The sequence below is a fragment of the Trypanosoma rangeli genome (assembly GCF_003719475.1).
Source record: "Trypanosoma rangeli strain AM80 chromosome Unknown Tra_15.4_contig_00168, whole genome shotgun sequence".
NCBI lineage: Eukaryota > Euglenozoa > Kinetoplastea > Trypanosomatida > Trypanosomatidae > Trypanosoma > Trypanosoma rangeli.
This window is the reverse complement of record NW_021705914.1, coordinates 1-13,808: the sequence shown is the minus strand read 5'-3', so window position 1 is coordinate 13,808 and position 13,808 is coordinate 1. Positions and strand designations below refer to the sequence as shown.

The following is a 13,808-nucleotide window of genomic DNA, read 5'->3' as shown; positions in this document are numbered from 1 at the left end:
CGATGGACCGAAGTCTCTTTAAGTGCGCGGTGGCTGATAGCGAGGATCCGACTCCCGGGTACATTTATCGTGAGATGGCGCTGTGGACACTCAAGGACCACAACACACAAATGAAGTTGATTGACGCCCTTTTTGATAAACTGCGGCCGCAGGCAAGCGCGCATGTGCTGTGCAAGGTGCTGCGCATCATTAAGGCAATGTGCGAGATGGGGCACTCCGATTTTCAGCGCGAAATGCAAAAAAACACACGAACTGAAGTCATTAAAACTTTTGCAAACTACCGGGGAAAGCCTGACGCAAAGCACGGTAACAGCCTCAATGAAAAGGTTCGTCAGGCTGCAAGAGAGGCCATGGAGGCCGCCTTTATGCGTCGCGTGGAGGAGCGTGTAATGATCGAAGAGGGGTACGGGAACAGCGGCGAGGGAGCGATGGGTCGCACATCCTTCACTACGGGAAATGTGGCGACGGCGACGATGGTGGGAGGATCCATGGGTGTGTACAGCGGAAACATTGCGCCGATGCCCATGACGAATAAGTGGGCGGAACACATGGCGAACCAGGCTGAGTCTGCAAATAGGAGTAAAACGAGCCGTGTGCTCTTATCCTTGGCGGAGAAGGCGAAGAGCGGATTTGCTCTATTGCATAAAGCAGACCCTAGCATGGCCTACAAGAGCGTCAAGGATCAGTTGTACGAAAGTGCTTTGAAGCTGGGCACCACCGGCGCTTCCATGACATCCTCGTCAGAGGTTAACGCAGGCGGTTTCCAGCCTCCTGACTTAGGCGTCAGCGTTTCTATTCCCCAGCCTGTGGGAAGCATAAGCAGTGGGTTTCAATTTGATGATCAAGTAGAAAAGAGGGAGGGCAATACCACATCGCGTGAAGCGTACAGTGAAAATCTTCACCACCAGCTGCAGCTCACTCCTCTTCAAGCATCTGTGCAACGACTCTGTCTAGCTAAAAGTACGCCTCAACGGGTAGAGCTGCATGCCTTCGTAGAGCAGTGCAACAAATTAGGTGCTGAGATGGCACAAGAGCACGGTATGCGTGGGGAGAAGGAAACGATGGAGGAAACCTGGGAGGAACTTGCGGGGGCGCTCGACGCACAACTTGCGCAGAAGCATCCGTGGCAGCGGCGGTTGAACGCGCTTGTGGCGTTGGAGGCAATTCTGCGCCCACACGTTGATGACGCGGAGTCGGCGGCTGCAATGCGGCAAGGAGTTATGCGGTACTTTCTTGAAAATCCGGAGGATGTGCAGCGAAATGTTTTTGTTGTCCAGGCAACGTTGCGGGAGCGTGCACAGCGTGTGTTGAGGCTTCTTGGCCTACCGGAGGGTGACGTGGATGGCGGCGCGTCTGCCCTCTCGATGGCAACGAAGGGAGAACAGTTGCAGAGTGTAGGGAATGGGATGCACGCCTTTTCATGGGCGGCGCCGATTTCCATTGCAGAGTTAAGTGCAAACGGCGGCGAGGGCGAAAAAGATAAGATGGTGAATATGAGTGGGATGTCTCTTCGCGCTAATCATCGCGGCGCAAAGAACAAGACAACGCTGAGGAGGCGTGCGCCAATGTCTCTCCACGAGGAGCCGCAGGAAAAGACAGATGCATTTGCTGGTGGCAGCGAGAGTCATGTCAGCGGCCACGGCAAAGCGGCTTCTTCGTTTGGATTATTAGCGCAGTCGCTCGCGAGAAGCAGCAATAGCAAAAATAGTGAGTCAGTCGGGAAGGGAAGCATGCTGGATGATCTGTTTGGTGCACCCGCCACAGAGAACTCGGCGGCGGTGTTGAGTGTCTCCACGGCAGCCGCACCATCCCACGCTTGCACCACTGCTGGTTCCGTGGATACTCACAATGGCAACATCACCGCATTTGACTTTCTCCTGTCGGGAAAACCATGGGAGGCGGCGTGGATCACAACATCACCGCAACATCAACCAGACGAAGAGCCGGCATCCGCGTCTCTGCCAAAGCAGGACAACCCCACAACTATTGCGACCTCAACGTCAGCATTAAGACCTCAGTCACCATTGCTTGATGCAGCGTCAGCCGCAGGCGAGAGCAGAATGAATCACGAAAGCAGCCACGGTGCGTTTTCCGATAATGGAATTCCTTTCCTTGCTACTACCTCCTCCTCCGCGCCGGCTGCGCACAATTCCTTGTCTACAGTGGTGTTGGAAATGCAGCAGCAATTGCAGGCTCTCATGTCTAACGAGCAAGGCAAGCCGAACCCCGACCAACTGGCTCAACTTCAAAGCCTCATGGCACAACAACAACAGCTCATGACATTCTTGTCCCAACAACAACAGCTGCTGCAACAACAACACCCGCAGGAGGCATGGGTTGGACCATCCTCGGGTCGTGGGTGCACCTCCAACGTGGACTCAGCTCCTCTCCACACACACTTTGCGATGGGTGCGGCCCCTTCGTCTACCTCCGCCATGGTGTCACATACGTTTGCGCAAATGCAGGAGGAGTTGATGGCTCAGTTGGCGGCAGAACCTCCCGGCGGTAGAGAATATGTACTACAGTAAGGAAACAAGAAGAAGCGAGGATATATTTTTATATGGAGAGAAAGAGAGAGGGAGAGAGGGTGTGTGTGTGCGTAGAAACGAAACAAAAAGGTCGATACGACGTTTGTATCTATGTTTCTGTTTCTGTTTCTGTGTGTGTGTGTGTGTTTTTCCTTTTGACTTTTCTGCTTTTTGTTGCGTTTCTACTTTGAGAGTTCGTGGCAACGTTTCAGCTTCACGGTTGGGTTTTTCTTTGCATTGCTCATCATCATCCATTCTCGTCGTGAACGCTGGGAGGAAGCAACGGATATATGTGTGTGTTTGCCGCACCACTGCTTTTCCCAGCTCTTTTTTTGTTTGTTTGTTTGTTTTCGTACGGCGAGGTTCGCCGCGTCCTACCTCTCCTTCGTACTCTCTCGAAGGCCTTTGCCTCCGCCACTGTGTGCTGAAAGATCATGGCTGTGGAGAGTGCGGGAGTTGCGCCGCACATTGACCAGCTGATATATATATATGTTTGTTTGGTTTGCTTCCAGTCCTTTTCTCGGGTTTGGATACTCTTCTCTTTGCCACCGTGACCGTTTCCTCGCGGGAAACAGCAGCGGGAGGGGGGAGTAAGAGACAAGGCGAGAGCAACGATAGGGACATCTTGTTTGGTAGGCCAAAGGTGAAAACGGAGGCGGTGCTTTTGTAAAGGAGGAGGAAGAAACCAGTCGCACAAGAAACAAAAGAGACTCTCTCTGTGAGTGGGAGGAGTCGGAGGCGTGACGGCGTTGTTGTGTGCTCTTCAAACTTTGTGTTTTTTTTTCCTCTTTCTTTTTTCTTTTTTTGGAGGTGTGTGTGGTCCTATCACCCTCGATTGCCGACCCGCGTGGCTTTTTGCTCATCTTTCTGGCGGGTGGCGTTGAACTGTGCAGTGGCGCACCATTTTCCATTCAGGGAGTTCATCGTGTGAGTTGTGCCTTAGGTGGAGGGTGGACGAGGGGCAGTGGCGCGGCCTCCGTGAGGGGATAAGTCAAGCAAATTTGTTCTTGCCGTACACTGTTATTAACCTCGTGCGGGAGAGAGGGAAGGAACTGCTTTTCCTAGAGTTATCGTACGAACGGCGTTCGTAATCTGCCAGCATGAGTAGGACACCTCCACCGTACCCGCTGGGCCTAACCCTCGGCGAGTATCACGAGCGAACGCAGCAGTTGCCTGCCACAGCTGGTGGGCACAATCAGACAAATAGCAACACTGCTAGTAGAAACACCATTTTTCCACAAAGAATCACGGGGCGCCTGCGCCTTCCTCCACCACTTCCTCCTGTAAAGGGAACCGCCCCGCTGTCTCCGCATAAGGGAGTGGGGGTTGTGCCTGCGCCTAGTTACCCTCCGCTGGGACACCTTACGCCGTTGCCACAAAACCTGGGAGGGGTTGAAGCGCCGGTCTCAGAGCGGCAATCGCCACCGCCACGGAAACCGGATAAGCCGTTTGCACCGCCTTCAGGCGAATTACCGGATGTGAATGAGGGTGGAAATGATCATAATACCGCAGGGAGTATTCAAAGCTCCCGTGCAGACGTGAACCCGCTGTCGCCACCACAAGAGGAGGAGGAACAGCAGCAGCAACAACAACAGCAAAAGCAACACACACTGTTAAAGGGGTCAACGGATACTGCAGGAGCGTCATCAACGAGGTCGCGTATGCCGATGATGCAGTCTGCGATTCAACATGAGGCACGAACACATAGCGCAGTTTCTGGTGAAGAGACAGTAGAAGTGTTGTGTCCATTGCAAACACAAACGCGCCCAGATGAACGTTTTTTTGTAGAGTTTAATCCAAATAAAATTGGGGACAATAGAGATAATGGTGTGGAGGTGGATGAAGACGTGCTACTCTTTGACCGGCTTGCGGAGTATACCAACGATGATTCTTTCTTTTCATCGAGTTCCTTTGTACTGAATCAGGACCCACGCCGGATGCAAAAAGATGTTTTTCGGGAGCGTGCGGTGCGTTCTGTTTTTGATACACTCAGCTTGCGCGCGCTCACGCATGGACGGACACCGCAAGAATTGGAGGACAGAGATCGAGGGGATGCGAATTGGATGTATCAGATTCACAAGCAGGCCGTGGCACTACATCACTCTTCATTTTTTGTATTTCCTCCAGGCATGAAGGCACGTGTGGTGGCGTATAATGTGATGCATCATTGGCTTATGGAGTTTTTTATTGTACTTCTCATACTCGGATACTCCATTTTTACCGCCTCTTGGGCACGCTACACGGTACTGGAGTCAGATAAACCTGACTTTATGGTTTTTGCCGACGTCTTTTACACTGTTATTTACGGTATTGAGATTTTAGTGCGAATGTTCGCCTCCGGATTTGTTCTTCACCCGCGTGCGTACTTCCGTTCTCCATGGCACTGGCTTGACACGGCGGTTTTTGTGCTGATGGTGATGAACTGTACCTATTGGAGATCTCTCTGGAACTTTACCGCGTTTCGTCTTATTCGAATCATCAAGGCATGTACGTATCTTCCCTTCCCAACTCGGATAAAACTGCTCGCCAAGTCTGTTCTGCGTTCTACATGTAAACTGTTTCAGGTCTCCGTGATTCTTGTATATGCGCTATTTTTCTTTGCATTGATGGGGTTGCAGTTGTTCCATGGAAGCCTGCACCACCGATGCGTCAACACCCTTACAGGGGCTGCAACGTCGCAGCTTTGCCAGCCGGCGGCGACGGGACAGTACTGGTTTTATTGGGGCCATGTATGTGAGAAGGGATACCGTTGCGTGGCAGACGCGTTTCCAAACCCGCATTACGACTTCCGCAGTTTTGATGACGTGGGGCATGCACTGCTGTCAACGTTTCAAATCATGACGTTTCAGGGATGGACCAGTCTTCTGCTGGAGACAAACGATGCGGTGAATACCCTGGCAATATTGTACTACGTCTTTACCATCCTGTTTTGTGCATGGTTTATTCCTGGCCTTTACATTGGTGTCTTTATTGAAAAGATTGAGAAGACGAATCGTCTTTTTGTGCAAAAGCAACTGCAGCTGTTCGACGCCATGTTACTGGAGCAGCGGCAACGTATGACGAAGGCCATTAAGCTACACGACTTTGTTGAGCGTGACGACAGCGGGAGGGTGCGACGTGGGATGCCTGAGGAAGTTTCTGTGGATTTAAACCATCAGGCCCAAAGTGTACGCCCCCCTGGAAGCATTAGAAACAACTTTGACACCGCGTCTGCGCCTTCCTCGAGCATCGAACTAAATGGGTCCGGCGCCTGTGGGGGCGGGTGTGGCATCAAGAACCGCACCAAATGGACGGACGAGCAACGGGTGCAGCTGCATCTCTCGCTCACACGGCAGCGTGACCTTGTGGGGAATGGCAACAAGAAACGACGTGTGATGTTTAAGGCGGGTGAAAAAGACATCATTCACGCGAACGGAGGCGCTGAAACTGCCTCACCATTTTCCGTCCAGACAACACGCCAGATGGAGGGAGGCGACTTTGCACTTGGCGGACGCGTGGGGATGGTGCAGCACCACCCTCTCACATACACGATTGGCGCGGCTCATGGCAGCAAGTTGCCGCTGGCTATTCGTCTAGAGAATGAGCAGGAACGACTGCAGTTTCTAAGGTGCTACCAAAATTCAGAGGTGATAGACGAGACAACGCCTCAGAGTAGTGCACCCAGTGGGCCACGGGCTGTCGGCGGTGGCGCACACAACACTTCGAGCACGCCCAATAAGCCTCACATGTCTCCATTGCGACGCGGTGGGGATCACGTGGAAAGCATGGGGAACGGTATTATTGCCACACGAGAGTCTGCTGGTGTCATTCCCAATCGTCGATCTGTACAAGCGCGCAGCAGCGGCAACAGTGGTTCTCCATCGCCTTACACAAGTGCCTTTTGTTCCGCCGCACAAACATCGGCACCTGGAGCCTCGCGGCCACAAGAGTTGCTTATCAATGATCCAGAGGGTGGTGACTTTCGCTACGCCACAACGTATGGGCAACGGTGGGGCATTGTGCGCAACATCCTTCATATGTTTACCGAGGGTTACCCTCGCATTCTTACACAATACCTCTGGGAGCATAAACGAATGCAGCGTCGTTTTGGTCTTGTACCACTTAACTATGTAAATAAATACGAGGAGGCTGCACTGCGTAAGTTACGTCAAAAAAGCGCGCGACGAGGCAAATTGCTTCGTCAAAATGATCACCTTGACGAAAGCGGCAAGGATGATCAAAGTGAAATAGAAGGGCATACCGTTAAGACTCCAGACAACGATGATGATGTTGAGAGCCTTTCACCTATACGCATGGCCAAAAGTATCGTTGAGAATGCACCCGTGACCGCATTCAATTGGGTCATGCTTTTCCTCGTGTTTGTCAACGGTGTGTTTAATGCATCGCGTCACTATGGGCAACCGAGTTACTGGGATGACGGTCTCTTCATTGCGGGTGTTTGTTTTACCTCATTCTTTATGCTTGAATTAATCATTCGCATTATTGGCTTGGGACCTGGCCCTTTTCTATGTGACTTTTTCAACGTGCTTTGCCTTGTCGTGACCGTCATTGGCTTCTTCGAATTGGGGTTTGGTCACTCCAACGTCGTCACCGTGCTGACCTGGGTACGCTTTTTACGGCTTCTCCGTATTGCACCTTTTACCTCCATGCGGCGAGTCACACGCGTGCTGCTGCTTGGGTCTCAAGACATTGTCTACGCACTCGTCCTCTTTTCTGTATACATGTTCATGTGGCTACTCATTGGTATGGCCTTTTTCGGGGGCCGGATTCGTCAATTCGACACTTACAACGGCAGCTACAACAGGGATGTCTCCTTTGATATCTTTTCTAATGCCGCGTTCACTGTGTCGCAGGCATTTTCATACGATCGTGACGAGTGGCTGTACATGTCGTGGAATGGGATGCGGGCCCGTGGGGGGTATACAATTATGTATTTCATCGTTGTCGTTGGTGTGGCGTTTATATTTCGTTACTTGTTCATTGCCGTCTTTGCGTGGGCGTGGCAGCAGGAGGAAGAGCGAGAGGATTACTGCGCACCATTCAGGACACGCAAAGGTGGCAATCAAAACTGTGGAGGACCGCGCCTGCGTTGGTTTGACTTCACTGTGTGGCGATCGTTTAAGCATATTCATGGCGGCTTTGAACGGCGTGACGTGGCACCCGATGAAGTGTTTCACTTAAACCAAGACATGCGTCGGCAACTGCGTATCGCTGAGGCCAAGGAACGCTTCTGTAGAGAAGCTGCTGCCCGACGTGGCTTCTCTACAGACCCTCAGCAGATGTCTTCTAACAGTATTAGCATTACTGGAAACCTCGGGTCGTACGTGATGGCAGACGCACACGCTCCACCGGTACTGGTGCCGCAGTTTGTCAACGTTGGTGGTCAGCTGCAGCGGCAAATGAGTATACCGAGCACATTTGAAGAGCCACAACTACCCTCTCTCACTGCACCTATTTCCAAGCTTCAGGCAGAAAACGCTCAATTACGCTTCGCCCGACGTTACAGTGCCGCTTCTGCAGCGGCGTATCATCAGACGGATTCTGACCAACTTTACGCTGCAAATACGTTGCCTTTTATACCGACTTCACCAGAATTGGTATTACAGAACGGCACTGGATATGCGGCCGATATGGCAGCAGGGCGTGAAGGCACTGTCCAGCCACAGGGAGGGCAAACGCCGGGCTTACACGCGGTGCGTGGTTCCAGTCCTGTACCCAATGATCGTCATTCGAGTGTGACAGGGTATTTCACTACATTGGGCTATGAAGCCCCTACAGGAACGAAATATGGGGGGGTGATAGAAAATCGATCACCGCCCGACGAGCCTGAAGAGAGAGGATATCGTGGGAGTATTCCCGTGGCGGGTGGTGGCATTGTTTATGAGCACATCCTCCTTTCTGGTCCACGCCTGCGCTACAAGCACGTTATGTTGGGACGGCGTTGCCGTGTATTTGAACGCTGTCTGGACTGCAACACGCATAAGCAGATGCCGTTGCGAGCCCCACCAAACGTCCAACAACGTACAGCGGATGAATTGCATGCCGAACATTGTCATATGGCTGCCGTGCGAAGTTCACGTCAATTGGTTTTGAATGCGATTATAGGGTATGCTCGTTTACAGAAGGAATTAGGAGGACCCCCGACACGGGAGGCTGTAGAAACGGTGCTTGGGCAAGCCTGGAGCTGTGGGATGCTACTCTTTGATAGCATTGAATACCTTTCCTGTTCCGACATTGAGGTCCGGGAATACCGCACATGGGATCGGACACTGGAGTCTCTACAATTACAGCAGTGGTTGATCAGTCTACATGTTGGAGAGGAGCAGGTGGGGCGTGCAACTCTTGCCTACATCCTCGCCCACCAGAAAACGCAAGAGCGTGTTGCCACCCATCGTTCTTTTCATCGTTCGTGGCGTGACCGTTCATTTTTCGTATTTTCCTCCAGCAATCCGGTACGTCGTTTTGTGACCACCATTGTGGAATCCAGTTGGTTTGAGTGGTTTATCCTCGCCGTCATATTTGCTGCCTCCATCTGTCTCTGCTTCTATGACCCAAGGGTGAGCAACTACACCTCCGGGAAATACGTGGCACTGCACGCTCTTGACGACATATTCGCCATCATCTTTGTGGTGGAAATGTTGTTGAAATGGATCAGTATGGGTGTTGTGCTCGACCTTCACGTGGCGTACTTTTGGCATCGGTGGAATATGTTTGACTGTTTTATAACCATTGTCTCACTGCTTGCCTTTGCGCCGGCGTACTCACACTTCCGCTACCTCAAGGTAATGCGATGTTTCCGTATTCTTGGGCCCTTACGGTACTGCAGCTTCAACAGGGAACTCTCCAAACTCGCCGTGACCATGTGGAACTGCGTACCTACCTTGGCCAACGTTTTGCTGTTGTTCTTGTTGAACTACATTGTGTGGTCCATCCTCGCTGTGCGCCTATTCATGGGTCAAACACACAGCTGCACTTCACTATCGTACCCTAACAAAACCTCATGCATTGCCGAGGGTGAAAGATGGGTCGGGCCGCAGCGTAATTTTGATAACTTCTACGAAAGTCTACTGACCATGTTTGAGGTGAGTACTGGATCCCAGTGGCTGGACGTCATCTACGAGGGTGTGGATGGGTGGTCTATGGAGTCACAACCCATTGCCAATCGTCACCCATCCAAGGGTCTGTTTTTCATTGCCTACTATTACGTGTCGCATTTTGTGCTCTTCTCACTTTTTGTTGCATCGCTAATTTACTGCTACCTGCTCACCAAAAACGCCGCGGAAGGTGTTACAAACATCACATTTGAGCATCAACTTTGGCTGCGCATGCAACGCATGATTCTACGCCTCAAACCTCGTGTGGCACTGCTGTCGTTGGGTAATGCCTTTTCACGTTTTTTGCACCGAATTGTGGTTCATCCCTTATTTGAACTTCTGATGGCATGTGTACTATTTTGTAACCTCATCACAATGTCCCTCTACTGGTATGGTAACAGCTTGAGACAAGAAAACGTCTTGGATTCACTGCAGTATGTATGGGTCGCGCTCTTTACAGTGGAAATACTCATGAAACTTGCTGCTCATGGCTTACGCGCCTTTTCGCGCTGGTCCTTCTCGTTTAACGTGTTTGTTACTTGTCTCTCGTACCTCCAAATTGGGCTGAATACTACAGCGGCCCACCAGGTGCCGTTCAACGTGAACGTACTTCGTCTGTTGCATTTTGGGCGTATGCTAAACCTTGTGGACTTTGTGCTGCCACTGCGACACCACCTTCACTTACTACATGAGGCATTGTTGCTCTCTGCCTCTTCGCTTGTAAATGTCACACTGATATTGGCACTTGCCGTGTTTGTGTTTGCGGTGCTTGGCATGCACTTTATTGGTCCAGTGGTTCCTGTTCCTGGGGGACACATTGACGGGACGTACAACAACTTTTTGACGTTTCCCAATGCTCTTATGATGACGTTTCGTCTTGCCACGCTGGAGGACTGGGTTGCAATGCTGCGCTCCAGCATGGCCGATGGAAATCCCTGCCCACTACCTGATTGCAAAACGACGAATTGGGCACCTGTGTTTTACGTGCCCATTGTCATTTGCTTTGCGCTCATGATTGTGCATCTGTACTTGGCTGTTGTCGTTGACCATTACGTGGCAGTGGCACGTATGAAGGCGAGTGTGACACGCATGCGTGACCTACGAAGATTTCGCGACCTGTGGTCAGCGCGTGACCCGAACGCGAAGCTCGTGCTGAGGACGAAGGAATTGCCTGAGCTACTAGAGGCATTACGGCCACCTCTCGGACTTGCCTCGCGCAGCAACCGTGTGGAGCTGATGCGACTGCTGCGCGAGTACGATATCCCTGACCATGGCGGCAAAGTTCACTACTACGAAGTTCTGCTGCCCCTGGCCCGTCGTGTCCTCGCAATGGCGTTTAGTGAAGATGAGATAAACGACGGTGCTACCTTAGAAGCGGTATGGCGACATTCTGAGAGTTTCCTCCGCACTCTACCGACAGTGCTGGTGCACCACACCAATGCCACCGCCGCGCAGCACTTTGCGGCAAGTTATGTGCAGGCCGCCTACCGCCGTGACAAGGCATGCCGGCTGATGCATCAAGTACGAGCGAATCTTTGGCGCGAGGCTCGTGCCGTGTGTGATGAGCATGGTCTGCCGTACAAGGAGTATGGCTTTGGTGGAATTTCCCTGAAGGATGAGGACCCGCAGAAGGAGGCTGCTCGTCGCGGTTTGTCAATAGGCAGTCCAGAGGAAAAGAAGGGTGAGAAGGCGGCAGCCAACGTCACTGCAGCGGCTGCTGCCACTGCCGGCCGCTCTGCGTCTCCCGCGTGGACTAGCGAGGACAGTGTGAACAACCCACCGCAGGCTGCACGTCTTCCAGGGCTTTACCAACCTGCAATTGACGAGAAGGAGAAGCGGTTTGGCCCGGATGTGCCGAATGCCGTCCGCCGCCACGAGACCCGTTCCGACAAACTTCGCAGGAAGGAGGAGGAACGTAATCAACAGCACGAATCGCCGGAGAGGCAGCCATCCATACCAACAGGCACTCGCCCGTCCGCGCAACGAATGCAAAGTGGCGATTACCAGCCCCCGCTTGGGACAGACCCGAGTGAATGGTTGCAGTCTGAGTTAAACCTTCGCATGAGCGGGACCGGCGTGATGACAGCCTCTTCCACGAATATTGCTGGCGCGGGTGGCGGTGCCTCTTCACAGCAGGCGACGGCGCCTTCATTGTAGAAAGGTTAGAACGGCAACTTTTGCAGGAAAACCATGCACACGCGAGCACACATACACACACACACACACACACACAAACAGAGACACGGATGGGATGTGTGTGGGGCCTCATTTATTGTCAGCGTGAAGGCAACACTGGAAAAGGAGCTACAAAAGAAATCTCAGTACTTTATACATATATATATATATATTAGTTTTTTTTTTACTTTTCTGTGTGTGTTATTTGAGGGCTCCGTGATAACGTTACTTTTCGGAACGCCCGAGCACGTCAAAACAAAAACAAAACGAAACAAAAAACCTTTACCTCACTTGCTGTATTCGTGTGTAAATGTATGCTCTCAGAAGCGGGTGAGCGTTGGAAATAACGCCGGAGAGTTCAAACATCAACGCAATTAAGAAAGAAAGTGAGCACTGGCAGTGCAGCATACTTGGAAGCACGTCTGTGTCCATGTGCTGTGCGAAGAAGCCACGTCCCACTTCAACAACAGTGAAGGAATGATAGTGAGGTATGGCAGAGAAGCCAAGAGGACAAGGGAGGATTGCAGAAAAAAAGGGCAGCGTGAAGAAAACAAAGACCGGATGAAGAAAGAAAGGGAGAGGTGGAAAGAGGGAGGGGGAGCTGCGAGGCAACATCAGACTCTGGAGGCACAAATTCTTGGGCATTTGCCGCAACGCACCTCCCGTAGGCCGTGGAGCATGGTGGTGGGGTGGGGGTACGCAGCCGACGACGACACCAGCATGGTGTAATGCATGAAGCAGAAGGCGGGAACAACTCGTTGTGGCCTCCGAAGATTCCTCAGCGGAGCCAGCGTGGCAGTTTTGGGTGGAGACGGAGGGAAGGAGTGAGAACTGTAGAAATGTCGTCTTCATGAGCGCGTAAATTATGGGAATATCACGGACAAATCAAAACAACAAAACAAAAACAAAGACAAAAATTGTTTTTCCGCGTTTCTGCCTCTGCAGACGGTAGCTGAATGGAGGATGACTTGCCAGACTACCACCTGCAGCATCTCGCCCCACACCACCCTGCCGTCAGAAGTTCCAAAAGCAAAAGGAAACGAACAAGATATATATATATATATATTGACAAACAAAATGTCTTTTCATCACACCCTCCTAACACCACGCGTACTCCAACCCAGCGATGTATACTATTTTTTTTTGTTTGTTTGTTTGCCTGATTTTCATTGCACACCATTTTTTTTTGTTTTTCTATCTCTCTCTCACACCGTTGACAACACCCGCCATACTTTTCTCTGCGAACAACATCTACTAAAACTAAAACTTCAAAATGCATATGGCACCTCTACAACGCATCACAACGTCCTCTCTCCCCACCGTCTCTATTGCAAGACAAAAAAAAAAAAAGGTAAACACCGTAGGCACATCAAACATAACATGTTATGACCTGCAAAGACAACATTAACAAACAATACAACACATTGAGTACAACGAACAGAAAAAAAACAAGACCCGTACGCCTCGTCACTCTAACAACAATAAAACAAAAATACGCTTGCGACATTACTTCCAGGCATTGCAAACGTATTTCCTTTCGTGTGCAAATCCTCGTTGCGTGCGCTGCGCTAGATCGTGTGTGTTTTTTTGTGTTTTTTGAGGGGGGGTGGGGGGGCGGTTGCGTCCTGCCCTCTGACGGAGGCGAAGTTGCGGGAAGAACACCTCGTGCCTGATGGCGTGTGTGTTGTTGCCTCGCTCTTTCTCTTCGCCATGCCTGCCGTTGTCGTCGTTGTTTGGTGTCTGCTCCGTTCTTCTTAGCAAATGTTTTTTTTTCTGTTTTGCCTGCACGGTGCGCACCCCCGCGGCACTGCCAACGGTAGTTGAATCAGCAACTATTACACTTGACATAACACCAAATCACTAACAAAAATAAACGCAATAAAACGAAGGTGATCTTGAGGAGTAAGCATGACAATCCAGAAGGTTCACGGACGCGAGGTTCTCGACTCGCGCGGCAACCCCACTGTGGAGGTGGAGGTGACGACGGAGCTGGGTGTATTTCGCTCGATTG

At 51.4% G+C, this 13,808-nt stretch overlaps 2 protein-coding genes and 1 pseudogene across 2 annotated transcripts, besides 6 other annotated features; all 3 read left to right on the top strand.

The window, feature by feature from the left end:
- Nucleotides 1-2: 2 nt before the first annotated feature.
- Nucleotides 3-2,528, top strand: TraAM80_05264 (uncharacterized protein; the record flags this gene model as incomplete). Its single annotated transcript, XM_029382150.1, has 1 exon — nucleotides 3-2,528. One exon carries the CDS (start codon nucleotides 3-5, stop codon nucleotides 2,526-2,528), a length of 2,526 nt encoding a protein of 841 aa, XP_029237966.1.
- Nucleotides 2,529-2,563: 35 nt separating this feature from the next.
- Nucleotides 2,564-2,586: a microsatellite.
- A 269-nt stretch (nucleotides 2,587-2,855) lies between these two features.
- Nucleotides 2,856-2,878: a microsatellite.
- A 426-nt stretch (nucleotides 2,879-3,304) lies between these two features.
- On the top strand, nucleotides 3,305-3,502 carry TraAM80_05263 (hypothetical protein; annotated as a pseudogene).
- A 126-nt stretch (nucleotides 3,503-3,628) lies between these two features.
- Nucleotides 3,629-11,779, top strand: TraAM80_05262 (putative calcium channel protein; the record flags this gene model as incomplete). The annotated part of the gene is made up of 1 exon (XM_029382149.1): nucleotides 3,629-11,779. One exon carries the CDS (start codon nucleotides 3,629-3,631, stop codon nucleotides 11,777-11,779), a length of 8,151 nt encoding a protein of 2,716 aa, XP_029237965.1.
- Nucleotides 11,780-11,825: 46 nt separating this feature from the next.
- Nucleotides 11,826-11,855: a microsatellite.
- A 94-nt stretch (nucleotides 11,856-11,949) lies between these two features.
- Nucleotides 11,950-11,970: a microsatellite.
- A 707-nt stretch (nucleotides 11,971-12,677) lies between these two features.
- Nucleotides 12,678-12,714: a microsatellite.
- A 131-nt stretch (nucleotides 12,715-12,845) lies between these two features.
- Nucleotides 12,846-12,863: a microsatellite.
- Nucleotides 12,864-13,808: the final 945 nt, after the last annotated feature.